General features: G+C 34.0%; 1 protein-coding gene across 1 annotated transcript in view; it reads left to right on the plus strand.

Moving 5' to 3' along the window:
- ADAMTS6 (ADAM metallopeptidase with thrombospondin type 1 motif 6) overlaps window positions 1-22,241 on the plus strand; it is a gene marked incomplete at both ends in the record, with an annotated part of 263,234 nt that overhangs the window by 146,863 nt on the left and 94,130 nt on the right. The window contains 2 exons of the mRNA XM_082837370.1: window positions 5,747-5,888; window positions 17,532-17,639. Of these exons, the coding sequence (XP_082693496.1) occupies window positions 5,747-5,888; window positions 17,532-17,639 (250 nt within the window). The remainder of the gene's footprint in view (window positions 1-5,746; window positions 5,889-17,531; window positions 17,640-22,241) is intronic.

Below are 22,241 nucleotides of genomic sequence, written 5' to 3' on the forward strand. Positions count from 1 at the left end.
GATCAATCAGGAGATGGTGTTTACCAACTCCCAATATTTTTTTTCAGATTTCTTAAACTCGGTGATTCAATAAGTGGTTCATGAATCGCCCAGAAGCCGTCCTGATTAAATAATAAAGAACCCATTACCGTTAAAATGGACGTGTTATGCCAGCTTCTGATGTTTTCGACGACGGCTTTGCAGGTAGTGTCCTTCCTATCTGCCTGCGGGACTTATTTATTTATTTATTTACTTATTTATTTAGAAACTAGAGAAGATGAACCTGGTGTTATGGCTCACACTCATTGATGTCTGTGGGCTAATTTACCAGGCAGTGGAAGGCAGCCAGAAGTAATTTAGGCCAGTTTTTCATACATTTTCCACCACTCAGTGGTAGTACAGAGTAATTTCATATAGTCTTCAAAAATCCTGGGGCCTCTGTGAATCAACTCTTGCTCTATTTAAATTAAAGTCTGTTATATTGTTTGAACTGTCAGAGATCCATAGCAAAATTTCCTACAGTTCCAAATTAAATACAGACTAGCCATTTTCACAGAAAGGATGGAAGCTGAAAAAAAAGAGAAGCAACATTATGGTTGAAGATGAACTAGGTAGAAAAGTAGAGCTGCAAGAGAAGTGATATAAGATGAACAGGACAAGCAAGGTGCTTACAATTCCTCTATAGCAATTACCTTTGAAAGTCGCTATCAATAATTTATTAGAGAGAAAACAAATTTTATAGTTGGGACCTCTTTTTTATGTGGAACCCCAAAACAGCTTAGCAAAACAGATTTCTCCTTCCATTTATCTGACACATTTTGGGACTTCACTCTAACCCATAAATATCTTTGATAAGTCATAACTACATATGGAGAAAAAGAGCATAACTTAGTAAATGTTACTAGAATAGTGTTTGTATATTGGAAGCCTCAAGTTCAGTTGTATTCAAGCATCCTAGTCATATAGAGGGCAAGAAAGAAAGGTCTGACTTAGAGTAACTCATTTTAGAAGGTAATAATATTGTTAGTTTTGTGAAGATTGATAGAGCAGTTTATGAGAATGTAGTAGGTAAGACACTTGACTTGCCATAGATGAGTTAACCTAATTCATTTTTGCTTAATTTAGGTATATTAGCACAATTTTGTGGGAAAAAGTAGGAGATGGTATTATCTGTTAACTTTTTGTTGTTGTTGTTAAGAAACTGTTAAGATATGTACAGGGTTATATAGAAAGATTTATTTCTTAAATTGACCCACTGTGTTGTAGACTGAAGGTCTGTCCTTTATAGTATAATTGTTTAAGTGAAAAATAAATCTAAAATTTCAATTAGGAGTATGTCTTCATGTGTTCTGGAAACAAAGCCAACAGACCGTATTTTACATAAGGATCTGTAAATTTTCATTGAAGACTCAACTCTGGCTCATGTACCTATTTTTAAGGCTAATTTTTGAACTATGTAAATAAGACTTCTCTAATTAGAAGTAGAATACATAAAACATGACTTTGCTATCATATTGCAAGGATTCTGGAAATGTAAACATACTTTGATTTACTAATTTCATAATCAAGAGAAAAGCATGTTCTCAAACTAATAGACATTTTTTTGCCTTGTCTTAGAAGCATAAACAAAAGTAGAGTGTATTAATTCAATAATTACCTATAATGCTGTAGATATTAATCAGGATTGGGCTTTTAGTTGTGAAATATATGCTGCTAGGGAATTAATCATAGTTCCACTTTTTATGTATACAGTTTTGTTCAGGACAAGTATATCTATGCTTAACAACAGTAAGTTGTAATAATATCTCATATATGGAAACTACAGTGTTCTTCATTTCATTTATTAATGAGTGAGGTTTATGTTTTCTAAGTGAAAAAATTCACATATGACACCAGGGCACAAACCAGCTATACTTAAAAGTGGCATTTTATGAGAAAATTCAAGATGATTTATATATAATATTACCACTATTAATTTGAAAATAGTAGCATAAATAACCCTAGGCTCAGTATCATAAGAATTGTATATTGATTAACTAGAACCCTAGATTAAATAAAAATTACTCAGAACTTCTTTTTGTTAAAAGGAGACAATTACAAAATATAAGAAAATAACTCATATCTAATATTTTTAAGAAAAGCATTGGTACCAGAAGACTATACGAAAATGTTTATATCAGCATAATTTGCAATTTCCAGAAACTAGAAACAACTTAAATGTTTATTAATAGAAGAATGGATAAATAACTGTGGCATAGTCTTAAATGGAATATCAAAGAACAATATAAATGAGCAGCTTACAGTTAAACACATCAACATGGATGTGTCTCACATTCATAATATTGAGCAAAAGAATAAAGTCACAAAAGAAAACCTACAGTATGACTCCTTTTATATAGAATCCAAGAGCAGGCAGATGAATAATTGGGAGATAAGTAATTACTGAGAAAACCAAAGAAATTATTATTTTAAAAATCAGAATATTTGTTAATTCTTGGGGAAACAAAGAGGAGTATGATTGAGGTTGAAAACTGAGAAATTTTCTAAGGAAAAAAAACAAAGAAAAGCACTCCTAGGGTTATATATACATCTCTCAGATTCATGTCCTCTACCTTCCATACCTATATCTGTGATATTTCATAATGGTAATTGATGGTACAGAGGCATGAACATATCCAGAATTATTATCTTCTAAGAGTTAATTAATAATTGTGGTCTATAGATTTAACTTACTTAAAAGTAGCAGGAAAGTGGCAGACAAGTTTTAGTAACATTATGCAAAAAAAAAATATTTTCGTAGCTTAACCCTCAGTTAAGAATTAAAGTATGAAAACTATCTCACCCCCCAAATACTTTAATCAAGGTTTTACTGTATGTAATGTTTATGGTTACCAGAAGGAAAATATGTAGTACATTTTCTACCCAAAATGTACAAACAGTTTAAATCAACCTTGCACGTATCCCACACTTGGTATCCTGGAGCCAATACTAGTAGGTAAGACGCTTGACTTGCAAGCATTGATATTTTGTACAAATATAGCCAAACCCATTTTAAAAGGTCTTTGTTGATGCCATATTCCTAAATACATGTTCATTATTTAAAGATCTATATAATTTTTCACTTATTGTATTTCATACGGTGTTTTGTTCTTCTGCAAAAATATATTGGAAGAGAGAACGAGACGTCTAGATATTTAACTAGACCACATTAATACAAAGCAATAGTTATTTCCAAAGAATTGAAACACAAATCACTTTTGGGATAGACTTTCTCAGAAGAATTTTCTCACAGGTGACCACAGTGCATGCCATTACTTCGTTGTCTGGAGGCTCCTGCAATGGTCATCTGATTTGGTATTTTTTACAGAACGTGAACCGTGATTTGAAGACCATTAATACCTGGGAACAAGAACTTTAAATGAAGCAATTATTCTTGCTTCCTCCTGGGTTAAGCCAATTCTAAGTTTGCTATCAGGAAATAATTTTTTCCTCAGGTTATTTTTTCCTCAGGTTATCCCAATCTTAAACTCTTTTTGGGGGTCCACATACTTCTTCCTCTAAGTTTTTAGGTTAATTTTCTGCAGTAATAAAAGTAATAATGTACAATAATTTTTAATGGATTTTGAGTTGGTGCCACTTAGGTGAATATATCTTATACTTTCTTTGTTATGCTATTGGCAAATATTTTTATCTGTAGGATCCTCTACTTAAGTACTTCAGTGCTTAAAATTTTCCCATTGATTTATATAGAACTTAGCTTGATATTTTATTTTTATTATATATTTAGCTCCTTTCAGATAGACTTTTATAGTTTTGTTGTAGATAGAGATGAAACTAATATTTTAGGAGGAAAATTAGGAAATTAAAATACTAATACAATTATCTCATAAATTCTTCTTCCATTATACTTTTTCACATTGACCACTTTATCACTAACCTTAATAAAAATTTTGAGTTTACTAGTAGAATTACATTTGCCTAAATTTGCATACCCATATATTTTACATAATGAAATAAAAAGAACTTACTATTTTTTATTTATTTATTTATTTATTGCGGTACATGGGCCTCTCACTGTTGTGGCCTCTCCCGTTGCGGAGCACAGTCTCCAGACGCGTAGGCTCAGAGGCCATGGCTCACGGGCCCAGCCGCTCCGGGCATGTGGGATCTTCCCAGACCGGGGCATGAACCTGTGTCCCCTGCATCGGCAGGCGGACTCTCAACCACTGTGCCACCAGGGAAGCCCAGAACTTACTTTTTTTAAAATTCACTTAGAAATAGTTTTTCTTGCTGAGGTGAGGTACACAATTTCTAAAAGTACAAAAAACAGAAAATAAAACGCAGTCTGTCATGAAATCTGGAGAGTTGGGTGAAAAAAAATTGTTCTCAAAAAAAAAAAAAGTTGTTCTCTATTAGTTAGACACCTAGAGCAGTGACTAATGAAATGATTATAATAGCCAATAATAACATCCATGTATTCAGTACCACATTTAATATTCCATTTAAATATTTTTATTGTTTAAAAAATTAATCAAGAGGGGCATAAATGAAAGAAAAAGGGCATAAAGAAGATAATTTTCTATCCTTTGGGTCTTTGAATCTATCACCTTATGCATAGTATGGTTCAGTTTTTTAAAGGTATTTATTTGCTACTGTGCAAATATACATTTTTATTTAACAAATTTGCTTTTGCATTTTAAGAATATGATAAAATTTTAAGTGAATATGAAACATTATTACTTTCTTACTTACCTATAAATGAAAATTTGTACTGTCCTAAATAATAGTTGAGGAACTTCTACTTGTGAAATTATTTTCCTTTGGCAAAGTGGATGGAAAAGATTTGGAAAAAAAAACACAAGTGCTGGCACAATTGACAGGAATGTTGGAAAAAATTTTTAAATGTTGGCATAGGAATTCTTTAAAAATTCTAACTTACTCACATGTGAAATGAAAGTAAAAAAGCATCTGTCCTATTTTATGCACACTGACTAAATAAAAATGAACAATTATATTTAGCAAAGTATAAAGCTGTTTAAACTAAGATATTCTCTCTGGCTTTTGGCGATCTTTATGTTATTTGTTCCACTGAATTAAAATATTATGTTTGAGTGCAAGCATACTTTGAAAAGCAGAAATTATAGAGAGAGGAGAACATTCTCTTTTCCAACTCTCATGATCCTAGATGAAATATGAAATTTTTGAGAGACTAAACACTTCTACTATACTTGAGAGGACAACTTTGGATCTTGGCCTCATCTGTCATTCAGCCCATTTGTTATTGAAATATTTCAAGAAGCTTTGGACATGTCTTACCACAGCATCTCTTGTTCTGCCCAAGGTGGAAGTATATAGATTAGGTCTTTAAGGATCACAACCACAATTTTTTTTCCACATTTTATGTTTTTGATTCTACTACCAGATGTGGTTATATTTCCACTGAAAACAAACAAGAAGCTTAGAGCAGTATGAAATTGTTTTGATTCCTTCAGAAATTAGTTTAAATCAGTGTTTAAAGGCCAACATGACATTTTTAGATTGTTTTGTGAGATGCTTATATTGTGTCTTGGTGCTGGAAAAAACTATTGGAGCTCTTATTCAAGGTTTAGTAAAGATATTCTATTTTGCCATATGATTATTTATTTGTAGAATATATTGTTTTTCATGCATCAGTTATTAAAACAAAGAGCTCAACACATGGTTTCATAACTGTGATTGAAATAGTCCACAGTGTACCTAATTTCCTTTGATCCTTTATGTTGAACAGTTCAGGCCGTGGTACTTGCCTTGATAATGAGCCTCCCAAGCGTGACTTTCTTTATCCAGCTGTGGCCCCAGGTCAGGTGTATGATGCTGATGAACAATGCCGTTTCCAATATGGAGCAACATCCCGCCAATGTAAATATGGGGTAAGAAGTCTTAATCCTTATGTTTAGTCATTTATATGTGTTTTTCATGACACAATTGTTAAGATGGAATTTTAATGAATGTAGTTTACTTCTGGTAACAGTATTAACACAAATATGGCCTTTAACACTGCTCTTTTTCTGATATAATTTGTACAATATCTATTTCTAAATGTTTGAGTAATCCTTAATTAGACAAGTTTCAAATGTCTTGTGAGGGTTCTGGGCAGAATTTTAAAATTTTCTAACGTATTCCTTTTTTAAGTTCTGAGTTTACAATACCAACTTATGTTTGTCTTTGAAATATTACGATTTTGAAACCTCCCTGACTCCCCACCTTTTCTGGTACTCTAATAATTGGGTTAAGGGCATTTTTACTTTGGCTAGGAGCCTTTATTTTAACTTATACTTTTAGTACTGAGTCATTTCAAGTTGCTTTATCCACTGCCCACATTCTAACACGATAACTGAGTGCGGACAAGATGACATTAACCCAAATAGAGAAACAAGGAAAATTGCTATGGAAAAAAATGGAGGTATAATGATTGACTCTTCTTGTCTGCCTAAAAAAGTCTCAGTGTCTATCTCAAAAAATGTAAAAAAAAAAATTCTTTTTTAAGTTTCATAGAGAAATATTTCAGTGTCTAATATAGGAAGATGTTCATAGTAGATACACAATAAAAGCATGTTGAGTGAAAAAATAGGATTTTTAAATGAAGGGTTTGTCAAAAAAAATTGAAAATATATTTAAAAAGCAAGTTTAATATGTTTATGTATGACTGATTCACTTTGTTATAAAGCAGAAACTAACACACCATTGTAAAGCAATTATACCCCAATAAAGATGTTAAAAAAAAAAAAAATTAAGTTCCAAAAAAAAAAAAAAAAAAAAGCAAGTTTAAGGCTTAGTTCCAACTTTTACGCAAATAGTGTATTTAAAATCCCTTTTTAAAAATCATAACAATAAAAAGAATTAAGTTTTAAGGTAGTTAAGACTAAACAATATATGCGTTGTACTGTACCAATTATTCTTCTTGGGTACAGTACAAAAGAAAGTGATTCTTTAAAATATCCCTTGAATGACAAGTATATTATTATTCCTAGTAGGCTTTGGCAGCACATTTTGTGCACTAGATTCAAAGATTGTGTGCAACTATCTAAAGATCTAGAGCCTTGAGTAAAACTTTGGCATTTCTTGTCTCTCTGTGAAGAGTCTGTACTTGTTTCTTGTTTCTGTATGGTTTTAGTTTCTTTTTTCCCTTGGCTTGCTTTTTCCCTCAGAAAAAGTCAGTCAAACTTTAATCAGTCTTTGTATATACTTGTAGCTTAGTAGGTTGAAATTCATGATCAAATGTGATTACAGATTTTCTGTTAGATTATTCTCATCTATGGTCTCTCATTTCTTTGTTAGCAAGTGAAAATGTTAATCTACGTTTAGTGCTATATATTACTAACAGAGTTTCTTGGGTTGTAACAGATTCTTTACAACCACTTACACCTCTTAAGCTTGTGCCTGAAAAATTGGGTTTACACAATTGACAGCACACACACACACACACACACCCAAAACACACGTGTTTTATCTGGATTATCCCTAAGATTTTAAATGATTCTAAATGCTACTTTAGAAAATAATAGTGGCTTGGAAGGTGAGAATCCAGACAGGTAAACAAGTCATACTTCTGATGGAAGCTGGAGGGAAAAACAAACCAGCCCTGATTTAGATGTCTATCTGAGTGTAGTATCCTGAGATGAATGCTGAACACAAGCACTGGAGGTTTAGAAAAGCACTGTAGCCTTTTAGTGAGGAGATACATTTGGTGTTGAAGCATCATGAAATGATCCCTCTTTCAACTAGCAGGTCTCTAATGATGATGTCAGGGAAGATTTTAAACAATGATCTGCAGAACGACCCAGAACTGCAGCAGTGGTCAGCTTTCCATCTCCGTCATGTGGTCATTGTGGGGACTATCAATGACTACATCTGTAGTTATGAAAAATCTTGCCTGAATTCTTTGTGAGTAGGTTCATTAATATACATTTGGCAATTTACCAGTGGAACAGAATAGAGACCCAAAAATGAACCTATGCATATACGATCAACTGATTTTCAACCAGGGTGCCAAGAATACACAATGGAAAAAGGATAGTCACTTCAATAAATGGCTTTGGAAAAACTGGACAGCCACATTCAGAAGAATAAAACTGGACCCTTATCTTACAACAGATGCAAAAATTAACTCAAAGTGGATTAAAGACAAATGTAAGACCCGAAACTATAAAACTACTAGAAGAAAATATAGGGGAAAATCTTCTTGATTTTGGTCTTGGCAGTGATTTCTTGATATGAAAAGCACAGGCAACAAAAGTAGGTATAGACAAGTGGTACTACATCAAAATAAAACGCTCTGCACAGCAAAGGCAGTCAACAAAACGAAGAAGCAGTTTATGGAATTTGGAGAAATTATTTGCGAACCATATACCTGCTAACAGGTTAATGTCCAAAATGTATAAGGAGCTCCTACAGTTTTAGCAAAAAAGCAAGTAATCCAATTTAAAAATGGGCAAAGGAACTGAATAGACATTTCTCAAAAAAAGATGTACAAATGACGAACAGGTATATGAAAAGTTGCTAAACATCACTAATCATCAGGAAAATACAAATCAAGACTGCAATGAGATATCACCTTACACCTGTTAGGATGGTTATTATAAAAAGAAAAAAGATAACTAGTGTTCACAAGAATGTGGAGAAAAGAGAATTCTTATACACTGTTGGTGGAAATGTAAATTTGTGCAGCCACTGTGGAAAACAATATGGAGCTTTCTCAAAAAATTAAAATTAGAACTACCATATTATCTAGGATTCCTACTCCTGGGTGTATATACAGAGGAATTGAAGTCAGGATCTTTGAGTGTGTATTCTCATATTTATTGCAACATTATTCACAATAGCTAAGACATGGAAGCAACCTAAATGTTCATTGACTCCCATCAGATTTTACTCAGCAACAACTTTTTACAGCGAACAGCAGCTAACTTGTTCTTGAAACCTTTAGAAAAAGAGTATGACAAGCATGCAAAGTGCTTTTCATTTACCTGGCACATGGCAGATATTCTATACACGTTTCCCTTTCCTCTGTGAATATCTATGTCATCCATGATACCATCCTATATAGCTGATATGCTAATAGTGCTTTAGGAGAATCTGAGCCATCTGTACTTTGGGGACCATGTTAAGATACTCTAAGGGTCACATTTTGACTCGTTCTCATCCTTCAATCTCAGCTCACATGCAGTTTCTCTTCAGAGAGATTTTCTCTCTGATCCATCTATATGCAAAGGCTTCTCCCATTTACTTACATTTATGCTCCCAGTTAAAGCATAAAGGAAATTATGCTTTTCATTTCCTTCATAGTACTTATTACAATCCATAATCATTTTGCTTATTTGATTGCTTGTTAATAGTTAAATGTGATCTTCTAGGTAAGGCCTTTCCTAACAACCTTATCTAAACTTGCGCATGCATGCATGCACACATGCACACACGTACACAAACACACTTATTTCTTGTCATTTTTCCTTGCTTTATTTTAATCCTTACCATTTGTTACTTTCTAACATACTATGTATTTTACTTGTTCATCTTGCTTACTGCCTGCCTATTTATTCATGGCTATTTATAAAGTGAGTAGCACAATGCCTGCCTCATAATAGGAGCTCATACAATATTTGGTGAATAAATGAGTGAGAAGAATTATCTGGCAAAGAGAGAGAGGAGTAAATTGATACAGCCACTATGGAGAACAATATGGAGCTTCCTCAAAAAACTAAAAATAGAACTACCATATGACCCAGCAATCCCACTACTGGGCATATACTCTGAGAAAACCATAATTCAAAAAGAGACATGTACCACAATGTTCATTGCAGCTCTATTTACAATAGCCAGGACATGGAAGCAACCTAAGTGTCCATTGATAGATGAATGGATAAAGAAGATGTGGCACATATATATACAATGGAATATTCCTCAGCTGTGAAAAGAAACGAAATTGAGTTATTTGTAGTGAGGTGGATGGACCTAGAGTCTGTCATACAGACAGACTCTGTCATACATACAGAGTGAAGTAAGTCAGAAAGAGAAAAACAAATACTGTATGCTAACACGTAATATGGAATCTAAGAAAAAAAATGGTCATGAAGAACCTAGGGGCAAGACAGGAATAAAGACACAGTCCTACTAGAGAATGGGCTTGAGGATTTGGGGAGGGGGAAGGGTAAGCTGTGACAAAGTGAGAGAGTGGCATGGACATATATACACTACCAAATGTAAAATAGATAGCTAGTGGGAAGCAGCCGCATAGCACAGGGAGATCAGCTCCGTGACCACCTAGTGGGGTGGGATAGGGAGTGGGGGAGGGAGATGCAAGAGGGAGGGGATATGGGGATATATGTATATATATAGCTGATTCACTTTGTTATACAGCAGAAACTAACACACCATTGTAAAGCAATTATACTCCAATAAAGATGTTTAAAAAAGAGAGAGAGAGAGAGAGAGGAGAGAGGACCTTTGTGAAGACCATGAGGCTGTGTATTTGAAGAGCTGAGAGAAGGCCAGTGAGGCCGAAGCTCTCAAAGCAAGCATCATATACATGAGGCAAGAAAAGAGTAGGATCCAGATTATAGACCATGTTAAGAATTCTAGGTTTTTAAGAGCAATGGAAAACTACTGAAAGATTTTTAATGAATGAAACCAAGATAACTTATTGATGTGCAGAGAATCACGGAATTTCAAAGACACATTATCTTAGGAAACAAATATGATTTTGTAATCTGGGAAAACCATATTGTAAAATTGATGACTTTTGTAAAGTGATCTATGTCCTCTTCCCTTCCTTTTTCTCTTCCCCTCCAAAAACACCCTACATACACAGAGTACTAAAGCAACTCTGCCACTGATAATACTCCCTTATAGCAATGCCCTTGTTTTTCTAGGGAATTGCAGATTTACTCTTATTTTATGGAAGGGTGCTGCTCCATAATTTTATGAAATGAATGGAGGTGTTTATGTACAGAAGTATGTGGGCTCCATAATTTTGACTTTAATATTGCAGAATCTCAGTGTATTGTGGTGGAAACAGAACATACAAAAAGAAAATATGACATTACTTTGGAAACTTTAAGACTTCTCATTCATTTTGAATCTTTCCAGAGGAAATATGTTTGTGGCAAGTGCTCTATTTTACTTACAGATCATTAAACTTTTTAATGTTTCTCTTCTACATACCTCAATTAAGTGATTAATGGTAGAATAATCTGTAAATGGCTAAGTGTACTACATTTGTTCCATACTTTAAGTTATGAGAGATTTTTAGGATCTAATATTAGACATGAAAGATCAAGGGAATATATATGTTTATATATAAAATTGGATTTATTAATTTATAGTAAGAAATGTAGCCTCTCTGTTTATATTCAGTCAACTGTACTGAAATCTGAACATTTTATTACCTAAGGAAGTCTACCCGGTCGACAAATTTATTATCAAAAGTTTTTTGGTAAGCATAGAATTAAAATACAGGATAGTATAAATTATTTTTATTTAACATGTTAATTAATATCTTTAATAAGCATGCCATCAAGCTGTGTCTGCCTGAAGTATAGCTCTTTGGAGTAAGGGTAACCTGCTAAAGATAAGATATATTTGAGTTCTCTAATCAGGGTATTATCCCTGTGGAGTATACTTAAGACAGACCTCTTTTGTCTCTTAGACTCAGTTTTTAATGTTTTCATGGTTACTCCCTTTGTTTATTATTTTATCACTATCAATTAGCTAAGATTCAAGTAATTTTTGCTTTCTGATTGAGAATCATTCCAATAGAAATACTTTATTAGTCTTTTTAGGGTACTGTTGGCTACCTACCAAATTTTATTTTATTTTATTTATTTTTTTTGCGGTACACGGGCCTCTCACTGTTGTGGCCTCTCCCGCTGCGGAGCACAGGCTCCGGACGCGCAGGCTCAGCGGCCGTGGCTCACGGGCCCAGCCGCTCCACGGCATGTGGGATCTTCCTGGACCGGGGCATGAACCCGTGTCCCCTGCATCGGCAGGCAGACTCTCAACCACTGCGCCACCAGGGAAGCCCCCGAACTTTATTTTTAAGAGATGCAGATAACTTGGGAGAGGATAATAGTGAAATACTTAGAAGTACGTATAAGGGAAGTTTAAAGAAATTGAGTTTGAATAGCCTGTGAAAAAGAAAGCTAAATGTTGGCTTCAAAATCACTTTCAGGCTTTGGAACATTTATTATAGTTTGATTCCTGGTAACAAATTGTTCTCCTTCCCCACCAAGAGCATAAAAAAACACAGTCGCCTTAATTTTTACAGCTGGAAGGTTGTAGATTAGGTGGTAGGAAGAATTTCAAGTTATTAAATATTGAAATTTTGTACTGAGGGAGATTGTAGAATCACTTTTCTTGAGGATTTTAAGGTAGCATAAATATTCTACAATATGGTTTGATATGGGCTTAGGGAATAAAAGGTATGGAATTGTTTTAACACCTCAATATTCTTTTGGAGTCCAAACATATATATCAGGCATATACTTGACAAGAAGTTGACGTAATTTTTATTTTTCCTTGAATTTCAAGCCAAAATCATAGGTTCATAATCATTTGTGTTCTTAGAGATCAGTAGTTTTTACTCTGGGTTTGCTTCTTAGAAGTATTTTTTTAAAACAAGTTAATAATTTTTAACCCTTTCAAATTGATAATTAATTGTTTAATCTGCATTTCTAGATTATTTTTTTGTTTATATATGTATATATGTGTGTGTATTTAATGTATATATAAAATACATATATAACAAAAAATATATATAGATATGATCTTTTTTTTTTTGCCTTTTTTAGGATCTCTTGCACTTAAATTACCCACGTAACAGGATTAACCTATTTAAAGCTGAAATAAGGGTGCATTATTCTCTTTCTTCAAATGACTACTAAATACCTGGAGTCAGGCCACAGGGTCACCATATGTTGGTTTTCAATTTTCCTTTGTGTGATACAATGATAAGTAACCTTTCTAATCACTGATGCTTCTTCTTGACTTCTTCAGTGCTCTGCTCTCCCCCTGGGCCATCATGAGCCTTTATTCCAAATAGCTGTGGAGAGATATTACCTATAGGATAATGAGGACAAAGAGAATATTTCATATCCAGAAGCAAGGACCCAAGATGGCCTAGGCTTTAGGGTTTCCCAAGGGCAGAAAATTTGTGTGTATATCTTTATTGATCTTTACAGTTGTTTAAAAAATTAAAAAAAAAAAACATCTAGCAATAAAAATGCCATTTTCTCTTCATACACTGTTTTACTTTCTTAATGATACAATAGTTGTGAAATGGTTTTGCGCTTTTATGATATTCCTTGCCCCCTTATGTAAACTGCAAATTTTAATTTTCCCAGGTAAATCAAAGGGCTTTTCTTCCCATTTTTTAGCATCATTTAATAGCTATAGTTACTTGAAAAGAATGGAAACATTAGAAAAGATAATCCTAATTTCTTTTATTGTACTGAAAGGGTCTTTGACTGTAAAATAATCAACTATTTTATTCTGATCAAAGGAGCCTGAGTTCAGTTCTTTACAAAGTTATTTTCTGAATATCAGGTAAATTATTCTTCATTAGGTAATTACTTCAAAACCCTCTCTATATATTTTTAATTATGATTTATACTTGCTAATATTTTCATTGTTATTAATGTTTGCAAACCGTGTCATTCATTTGAAAAATCAAATAGAATAGAAATCTGGAAGTTGATATTAAAATTTTAAATAAGTAGGAATGTTTTAACTGTCTTGTCTTTTGGAAGACCATGGAACACTTTTGAGGAGTATGTTAACAGTATCCTTAAGTGGTGATATTACATTTAGAAGTTCCAATAATAATAATGTATAAGTTGGTGCCTAAGTTCATATATTGAATGGATATATTATGAATTAGTACATAATAGTCTTAATTTGAGATATCGTCCTTTAAAATACGGGTAAAGGGTAGAAGGATATTACGAACATTTAGTGAGTTTTTGTATAATGTTAAAATACAAGTAAACCTTTACTAATCAGCCTTAATTGGCCAATGACTTTATTCAATTTTGATACATTTAAAAGAAACTGAAAGTAGCTTAATTGTGTGGAGATATTTTGGGCATTGATATCAGACAGCTGATTCAAATCCAGATTTAGTTAGGATTGAAGCAAATTGCTAAGTCTTTCTGAACCTAAGTTTCTCATGATTTCTAAGATAAGAAGATTGTCATGATGATTAAATGAGATACAAAGATGCCTAGCACAGTAATTAACAGTATACCCTGAAAAAATGTTAGTTTCTTTCTTTTTTTTCCTGCCTACAACATTGCTGCTAAGAGGTTATTTAGTGTATGCTGGAGTATCTCCAGTGATGGGAAATTTCAGTTTTATCTTATGATTGTTCAGGTCTGACTTTTGGAAGATTTTCTGTACATTGAACTGAAATCTGCATAGCCCCCAGCTTTTTTAAACCTTTTATCCCCAGTTTTATTGAGAAATAATTGACATAGATCACTGTATAAGTTTATGGTGTACAGCATGATGGTTTGATCAACCATGGTCTAGGTCTAGCAGTTTAGAGAAAGTTTAGAGAAAGAAGGGTATTTCTGAAAGTATGAAATTGTTCTCAGATTCTTTCAGGAAGTGTACCTCTTTCTCGGTAAGAAATAAAATTTTCTTGTTTTTTGTCTTCCAAGAGAATATTTTTTATCTTGGGATTCTTAATTGGGGTATCAAAATCTTTCTGCGGTACGCGGGTCTCTCACTGTTGTGGCCTCTCCCGTTGCAGAGCACAGGCTCGGGACGTGCAGGCTCAGCAGCCATAGCTCACGGGCCTAGCCGCTTTGTGGCATGTGGGATCTTCCCGGACCGGGGCACGAACCCGTGTCCCCTGCATCGGCAGGCAGACTCTCAGCCACTGCGCCACCAGGGAAGCCCCTCAAAATCTTTCTTAACCAAGTTAAAATTCTAGATGAGAGATCTATTTGAAAACTCTTCAGAGTCTTCTCCCAGACTAGCTTAACATCTTGAGAGTGTTTCCCATCCTTAGATTTCTAGTCCCATACTTTAAACAGCAATCTGAGAGAACTTAATGCCCTAGCAGAATTCAAATCCCCGAGAGCCCACTAACATAATAAAATCTTTTAAAAGCAAGAATCAAACTTTCAAAATGTGTCATTCCCTAAAGGATAAGAGGGGCTTTATCAGAGGACTGTATTGTGAATCTTGAGATTAAAGTTTTGGAAAGAGTATCTTGAGCACTTGCCATTTTGGGTAGAGATTTTCAAGGCATTTTTGGAAAATAGAGTTTCTATAACTTGACTAAATAGTGTGTTTTCCTAATAGGTTCTATGAATACTGTCCTTTTCAATGATAGAATTTTCATTGCATAGTTCTGTCTAAAGAAACTTTAGGCTTCTTTTACTTCTGTCTAAAGTAATCATAAAATATCAAGAGGATGGTCCAGGATTATGGATAATTTTGTTAGCAATTTCCTAATACATTGTCCTAGCAATGCGTCTCTGTTTTTGTGAACATATTTCTCTTTGAATATGAATATTTTTGATACATGGGATAATATTTTAAGAGCTTAAAATGGTAATCCTACTGCTTTTAAAATAAACTAAGAGAATATATTTAGGAACATATAGTAAGAAACCATCTCCTATAGAAAAGGAAGAATAAAGTAGTATAAATAACATTCTCTTTAAACAGAAACTGAAGCTTTGAAAGAAAGAATTTGTAATACCTTGGACTGTAAGAACAGGAAAGTTTTATCTTTATATTATGATCCACAGCACATGTTTTTCTTTTCTGATGTTTTAACTTTATTCTAGCTCAGTAGTTCTCCACATGGAATTTAAAGCAGATGAATAAATTAGATATGATATATAAATTTTGAAAAGTATTTTAAAAGTCTAATATAAATTTTATGTCTCTTTCTCTGCCTGGTGGAGTGGAGCACCCTAAAGAGGGGCCCAAATAGATTCTTTCCTTTTGCTATACTCTGTGAGGCATCTCCATTTGTAGTAATGGTTAACCAGTGAATTCAGTGTTACCGCTGTATTTCTGAATTGTGTTTATGTGACATAAATTCTTTTTTAAAATTTTTAATTAAGATATAATTGACAAATAACATAATGTTAGTTTCAGTTTACAACATAATGATTCAATATTTGTATATATTGCAAAATGATCACAACAATAAATCTAGTTAATACCTATCACAATACACAGTTACAGACTTTTTTCTTGTGATATGTGGCATAAGTTCTTACAATTATGTTTTGAGAATAAAAGGGCAGTTGGGGAATAATAGCAATAGAATTGAATGTTATATATAAATGTGTCTTTACATTCAAGATCAATATATTTTGCGCTTCCCTGGTGGCGCAGTGGTTGAGAGTCCGCCTGCCGATGCAGGGGACACGGGTTTATGCCCTGGTCCAGGAAGATCCCACATGCCGTGGAGCGGCTGGGTCCGTGAGCCATAGCTGCTGAGCCTGTGCATCCGGAGCCTGTGCTCCGCAGCGGGAGAGGCCACAGCAGTGAGAGGCCCGCGTACCGCAAAAAAAAAAAAAAGATTAATATATTTTTATTGCAAATATGTATTTTTTACTTAATGGTTCCAGTTTAAATTAAAAACTTTTAATATCAGTAATGATGCTAGTCGACGATCATATATAACAATAAACTGAAAAATTTGAGTATTTTCTTCAAAGCAATCTGTGTTTTGGCTGTTCAAAGACTTTACTTTGGGATATGTTGGACAGCTTATTTTAAAATCTGATAGATTAATATAAGTGTGAACAAAATGAGGTATTTTATATTGCCAACATTACAATAAGTGTAATTCTCCCATGGTGAGGTGGGATAATGAGAAATCATAATAAAGAAGACAAAACAGCGCCAAATAACATCTGAAATATATCAGTTATGGAAATGGCACATAAATAGCAGCATTTGTTCAAAACCAAATTTCCCTTTCATGAAAGTGGGCTACATTGATGAACTGCAAATAACATTGCTAGATTGTTCTTTAGGCATTTATGAATTTTATAAATCACTTCCTGTCCATTCCCATAGTGTCTCTCTTTCTCTCTTTTTAAAAAATACACTTTATTTGAATATTTCAGTAGGACTAGGAAATCACCTACTTGGCCACTCTATTAGTAATTGGAAAGTTTGTGCTATTGTATATTTTGGGGAGTAATAAACATATATTTCCTTTCTACATATTCATTCTTTCTCACTACTCTTCTCTATTAATGAAATTTCTGCACATTATTTTAAAAAGATTCTAATCAATATTAAAAACTAAGATATACTTTATCCACTGAAATAGAATCATAAAGACAAATATTAAAATGATTTTGTGAAACGAGTAACCTACCTTCCAGAAGGACCACCTCCAAAATCCTCATCTATGATGCTTCAACAACAGCAAGAGACAAGTAATGCTTAGTATTGCTTATATACTATGGGTAATTTTATAAAAGAGTGGACATGATTTTAGTCTCTACTTCTGATCAACTTGCTTTTGCCTTCTTTCCTAGGAAGTGTGTAGAGAGCTCTGGTGTCTCAGCAAAAGCAACCGCTGTGTCACCAACAGTATTCCCGCAGCTGAGGGAACACTCTGTCAAACTGGGAATATTGAAAAGGGGGTAAGCTCAAATGATTCATTAGCTATTTAACATGTAGACTAAACTGATAAATTTCTGGTGTTGATATTCAACCACTAGGGAATAATGCATACTAATTAAAATATGCTTGAGAAAATAATAAATTCCTAGCCTAATGAATTATCTTGATATCTGCAAATATGCATTGTTTAGGAAAGTATAGTGAGCATTTTCTGGGTCAGTTTCACCTTTCTATATGTATACGTTTGAGTTATATTTGCACAAAAACGTTCAACAACAATCTTATTTAATAGAGTCTGTTTAGTCATATGTCTGTTTTTTTTCCGACAGTATCCAAGAAAATTATGTGATCCTAAAGTAGATTTTATAACTATGGTCTAATGAGTCACTTTTAAATTGCAATGTGAGAGAAAGATCTAGTAGTAGAAGAATAGTTAATTTATTGAGCATAGAAATTGTTGCTAAATAATTTTCAGTTTCATCAGCCTAGTTTTCAAAAACTATAATTATTAAGAATTGTTCAAACAGATAAGAATATTTTAGGCTATTCCTGAAATTCTTTAGGAATTGCTATATATGTGGATTCTAAAATTTATTGCTATGGCCTGAATTTACAACAATAACGACACTGTCATCTGTTCTCAGTTCTGACTTCTTCCATGTTAGTTGGGCTAGTTTCAAAAAAGATTACACTGAATTTCAGCTTGCAATCTGACGTTTAAATAAAAAGAATGAAAGCTTTTGGGCAGCTGTCACAGTTTATTAATCCTTGCTGACGGCTTCATTCGGGACCCATGACCTAGTGCCATGTTGATGGCTTTTCCATGCTGAGTTTGGAAATGTTGGTAAATTATGCTAAATGTATGAATTGATAGGGTCATTTTTTAAAGATTAAGGATCTTTTTTTGAAACTTTTATAAGTAGCCAATAAAAATACAGAGACCTTCACACACTACCAAGAATTCCTTGCTTTTTTTCATAGATGTAATAGAAAATATTGGGAACTGCATTCTTGAAACAACAATCTGGGTTTATTTTGGAACCAACAATTCTTGTCAATGACAAGTAGCAATTTTTTTTTCTTTTTTTTTTTTTTTTTTTACAAGTAGCAATTTACATCAATCTGTACTTCGAAGAAATACACAACTATAAGGGGAAAGTCACAGTGAGAATCTGGTTCTCTATTTGCCACTGATTGATTATTATTATTGTGATCTATACCAATCAGCCACTGTTTCTATTTGCCTGTAATAATACTATTACTAGGCCTGATGGATCTTTTTATTTTACTTTATTGTTTAACCCAAAGCACAAAGAACTCATTCTTTTAAACCTCAGAGCTCTCCTGAAAGCATTGTATAAACTATATAATCACTCTAAATAGGTAAACAACAAGTAGTGGCTATCTGAGAACACAGAACTCAACTCAATCATCTTTATGGTAAACACGTATTTAATATCTTAACATTTGTGCTTAATAGCAGGGCTCTGGAATGTCATATCTTACAGCTTATGTGCATATATTTGACAGAGATGACATTTACATGCCAATTACAATTTTGAAGGCTACTTAGAAAATGCTCAAAATAATATCAAAGCTGACAGTATTGAATTTAAATTTAGATAAGCGAATAGAAGGGAAATGTAATTACTTCTAAGCATAAATAAGAATAAGCACAGACAAGAAAACGTGAAGAAAATGGGGCAGAAATGTATTTGATTTCTAAAGATTCACTTTCTTAATCTAGGCTAATGGTTGTCAACTTTTTGATCCTTAAACCGTTTATTCAAATGCATTCTACATAATCCTGAGATATACATTTGAAAAAAATGGAAAAGCTCGGGTTAAAAGAACCCCTTGGCTGCCTCCTTACCCTGTCCTTAGAATCTTGTCAGCTTCCAGCATATCTTGGCACAGCATCTTGGGCTCCATGAAAATCTATTTAAGAACTTGGAAGCATAGCAAAGTTTGTATACCAAGAGGTCATTAATATTCACAACATTAGAGTGTAGTTTCGTAAAGGCGATACATTGGATTTCATCATCTCAAATTAATTTACGAAACAAATCTTAGCCATTCTTCCAGAGGCATGGAAGGTCTGTAGACAGATTCAGGATAGGACTAGAAGGTTTTTAAATGAATGAATGAATGAAAATAACAAATACACATGCAGACTCCTAGAAAGAAAAAGGACAGAGTACTAGGAGAAGACACTCAAAATATCCCTATCATTAACTTTGAATTTATAAAAAGGCTTTCAAAGAACTAGATCAACTTGCATTTTTAAGGGAAAAAGAATATAAAGAACTATTCATGTGAGCTGAGCACTTCATTATTTTTAACTTATTTTTTAACTAACTGCATATGCCGTGTTATCTATTCATGAATTTTCGTTGTTGCTGCTTTTTTCCTTAAGAGAGAAACATGTTTACTATTGACAAATGCGGATTTTCCTCTTAAGGCTATACCTATTTGGATCTTAAACAAGAGCCCAGAATTTTGACTCAAACCAAAACAGTCATGCAAACACTTAATGACAAAATTAAAGTGAAATTTTCTGTTGGTCTGGTCAACTTTGTGTGGCTAGTCTGTGTTCTTGCCATCTATAAATAGTTGACATTATCAGTAATAATGATGATAATATAATGAATAGTTTTATTTTTTATTAAATTTATTTATTTTATTTATTTATTTTTGGCTGCGTTGGGTCTTCGTTGCTGCACACAGGCTTTCTCTAGTTGAGGCAAGTGGGAGATACTCTTCATTGCGGTGCGCGGACTTCTCATTGCAGTGGCTTCTCTTGTTGCGGAGCATGGGCTCTAGGCACGTGGGATTCAGTAGTTGTGGCGCACAGGCTCAGTAGTTGTGGCTTGTGGGCTCTAGAGCAGCAGGCTCAGTAGTTGTGGCACATGGGCTTAGTTGCTCCGCGAAATGTAGGATCTTCCTGGACCAGGGCTCGGACCGTGTCCCCTGCATTGGCAGGCAGACTCTTAACCACTGCGCCACCAGGGAAGTCCGATGATAATGAATAGTTTTATATTTACACTATGCCGGGCACATATTTGTTCTGTTTACTACTGACAAAAAACCTATAAGGTGGGTACTGTTTTAACTCCATTTTACAGATGAAGAAAGTGAGACTTGAAAGCCTAGGATTACATAGCAATTTAATAGTAGAGCTGAGATTCCAGCCTGGGTCTTTCTGATTCCAAAGAGGAAAACTTTACCCCTCTATACTGCCTCTGATTATACTTTACTTTCAGGTGGGAAATTGTGTAGAATAAAAAGCAGATTTTCATTGTCACAGGAATAGTGAGTCACTGAGCCTGAGATGGGTTAGCAATATGTTTTACCCTTTATTACTAAGTGTATTTTTCATTTGTTTACCTGTAACAGTTTGTTACCTCTGGAATCACGATAAAAAAGGCACCCAGACAGAACGTTGAGCTAAGGATATATGATAGTGTTAAAATTGGCAAAATAATGAATCTCCACTTTAAAATGAGAGAAAATCTATTTTTACATATTTCATAGAGATATTGTGAGGATGGAATGAGATAATATCTCAGTGAGCTTTTTGTTGCCTTCCTCAGAGGGATGGTGTTAATTTATATTACTAGAGCATCATCATTACTTTTCATTATTATGTGCCAGCCTTAGATGATGGTGGGCAGAAAATTCTTTGCCAGACTGTCTTAACTGGCAGTAATGAGCATAACAGACTATAAGCATGAATTTGTGTGTCTCAGAAGCATGAATGGTATATCCACGACCTCTGATCTTAACTCTGAATTTCAAAACTACTCTCATCAGAAGGAACAAGAAAGAACCTACATCCTGTCTAGCCAGCAGGATAAAACCAAAGCTGCTCATAGCTTTTTGAATAAATCTTTTTTTAAAAGGTTGGGGGGAGGGGAGAAATATGGCTCAAGTGATAGCATAGACATATCCAGAGGACTGGATCCACAATGATCTCGTCAAACTCTGGCTGCAAAAGATATGGGATCTTTGCCCGGGGGCACAGTTCCACAAATGTTCCATGTAAGTATGGGAACTGTTCCATGCACATTTAGCAGATGGAGTAAGAAATATGGCCAAAAAATTAAAAACTGATCTTTGCGTGAGTCCTGGGGGGTCTGACATCGCTATTACAGCCATTGGATGTTTGCCTGAATAAGCCATTCAAGGACTGAATAAGAACCATATGGTCTGAATGGATGTGCTCAGGGACAGTAGCATTAACCAAAGGAGGAAATTTGATGAGCCCAGACAGTGTGCTGGTACTGCGTGTCCATGGGTCACGCTTCTACAAATCAATCAATATAACTTTCAGCCAAAAGAACTTTTCTTAGACATGGCATCAACAATAGCCCTTTGGACAGAAATCGGAGGGATGCCATATTTGATGAAATGGTAAACAAAGATCTACACTATAAAAACTCTGATAGCAGTGTTGGCATTATTACTGAATGGGATATTAAGGATAATCAAAACCCAGTCCAAGCTCTGATGGTGACCACAAAGAAGGTTTCAAATACTTGGTTTATTGCCAAGAGATTGATTTAATGATTCTACAAGCCCCAATTAGAGACATAACCCAGCATTTGGGCTTACATATACAT

The sequence above is a fragment of the Leucopleurus acutus genome (assembly GCF_964270905.1).
Source record: "Leucopleurus acutus genome assembly, chromosome: 3".
NCBI classification, from domain to species: Eukaryota; Metazoa; Chordata; class Mammalia; order Artiodactyla; family Delphinidae; genus Leucopleurus; species Leucopleurus acutus.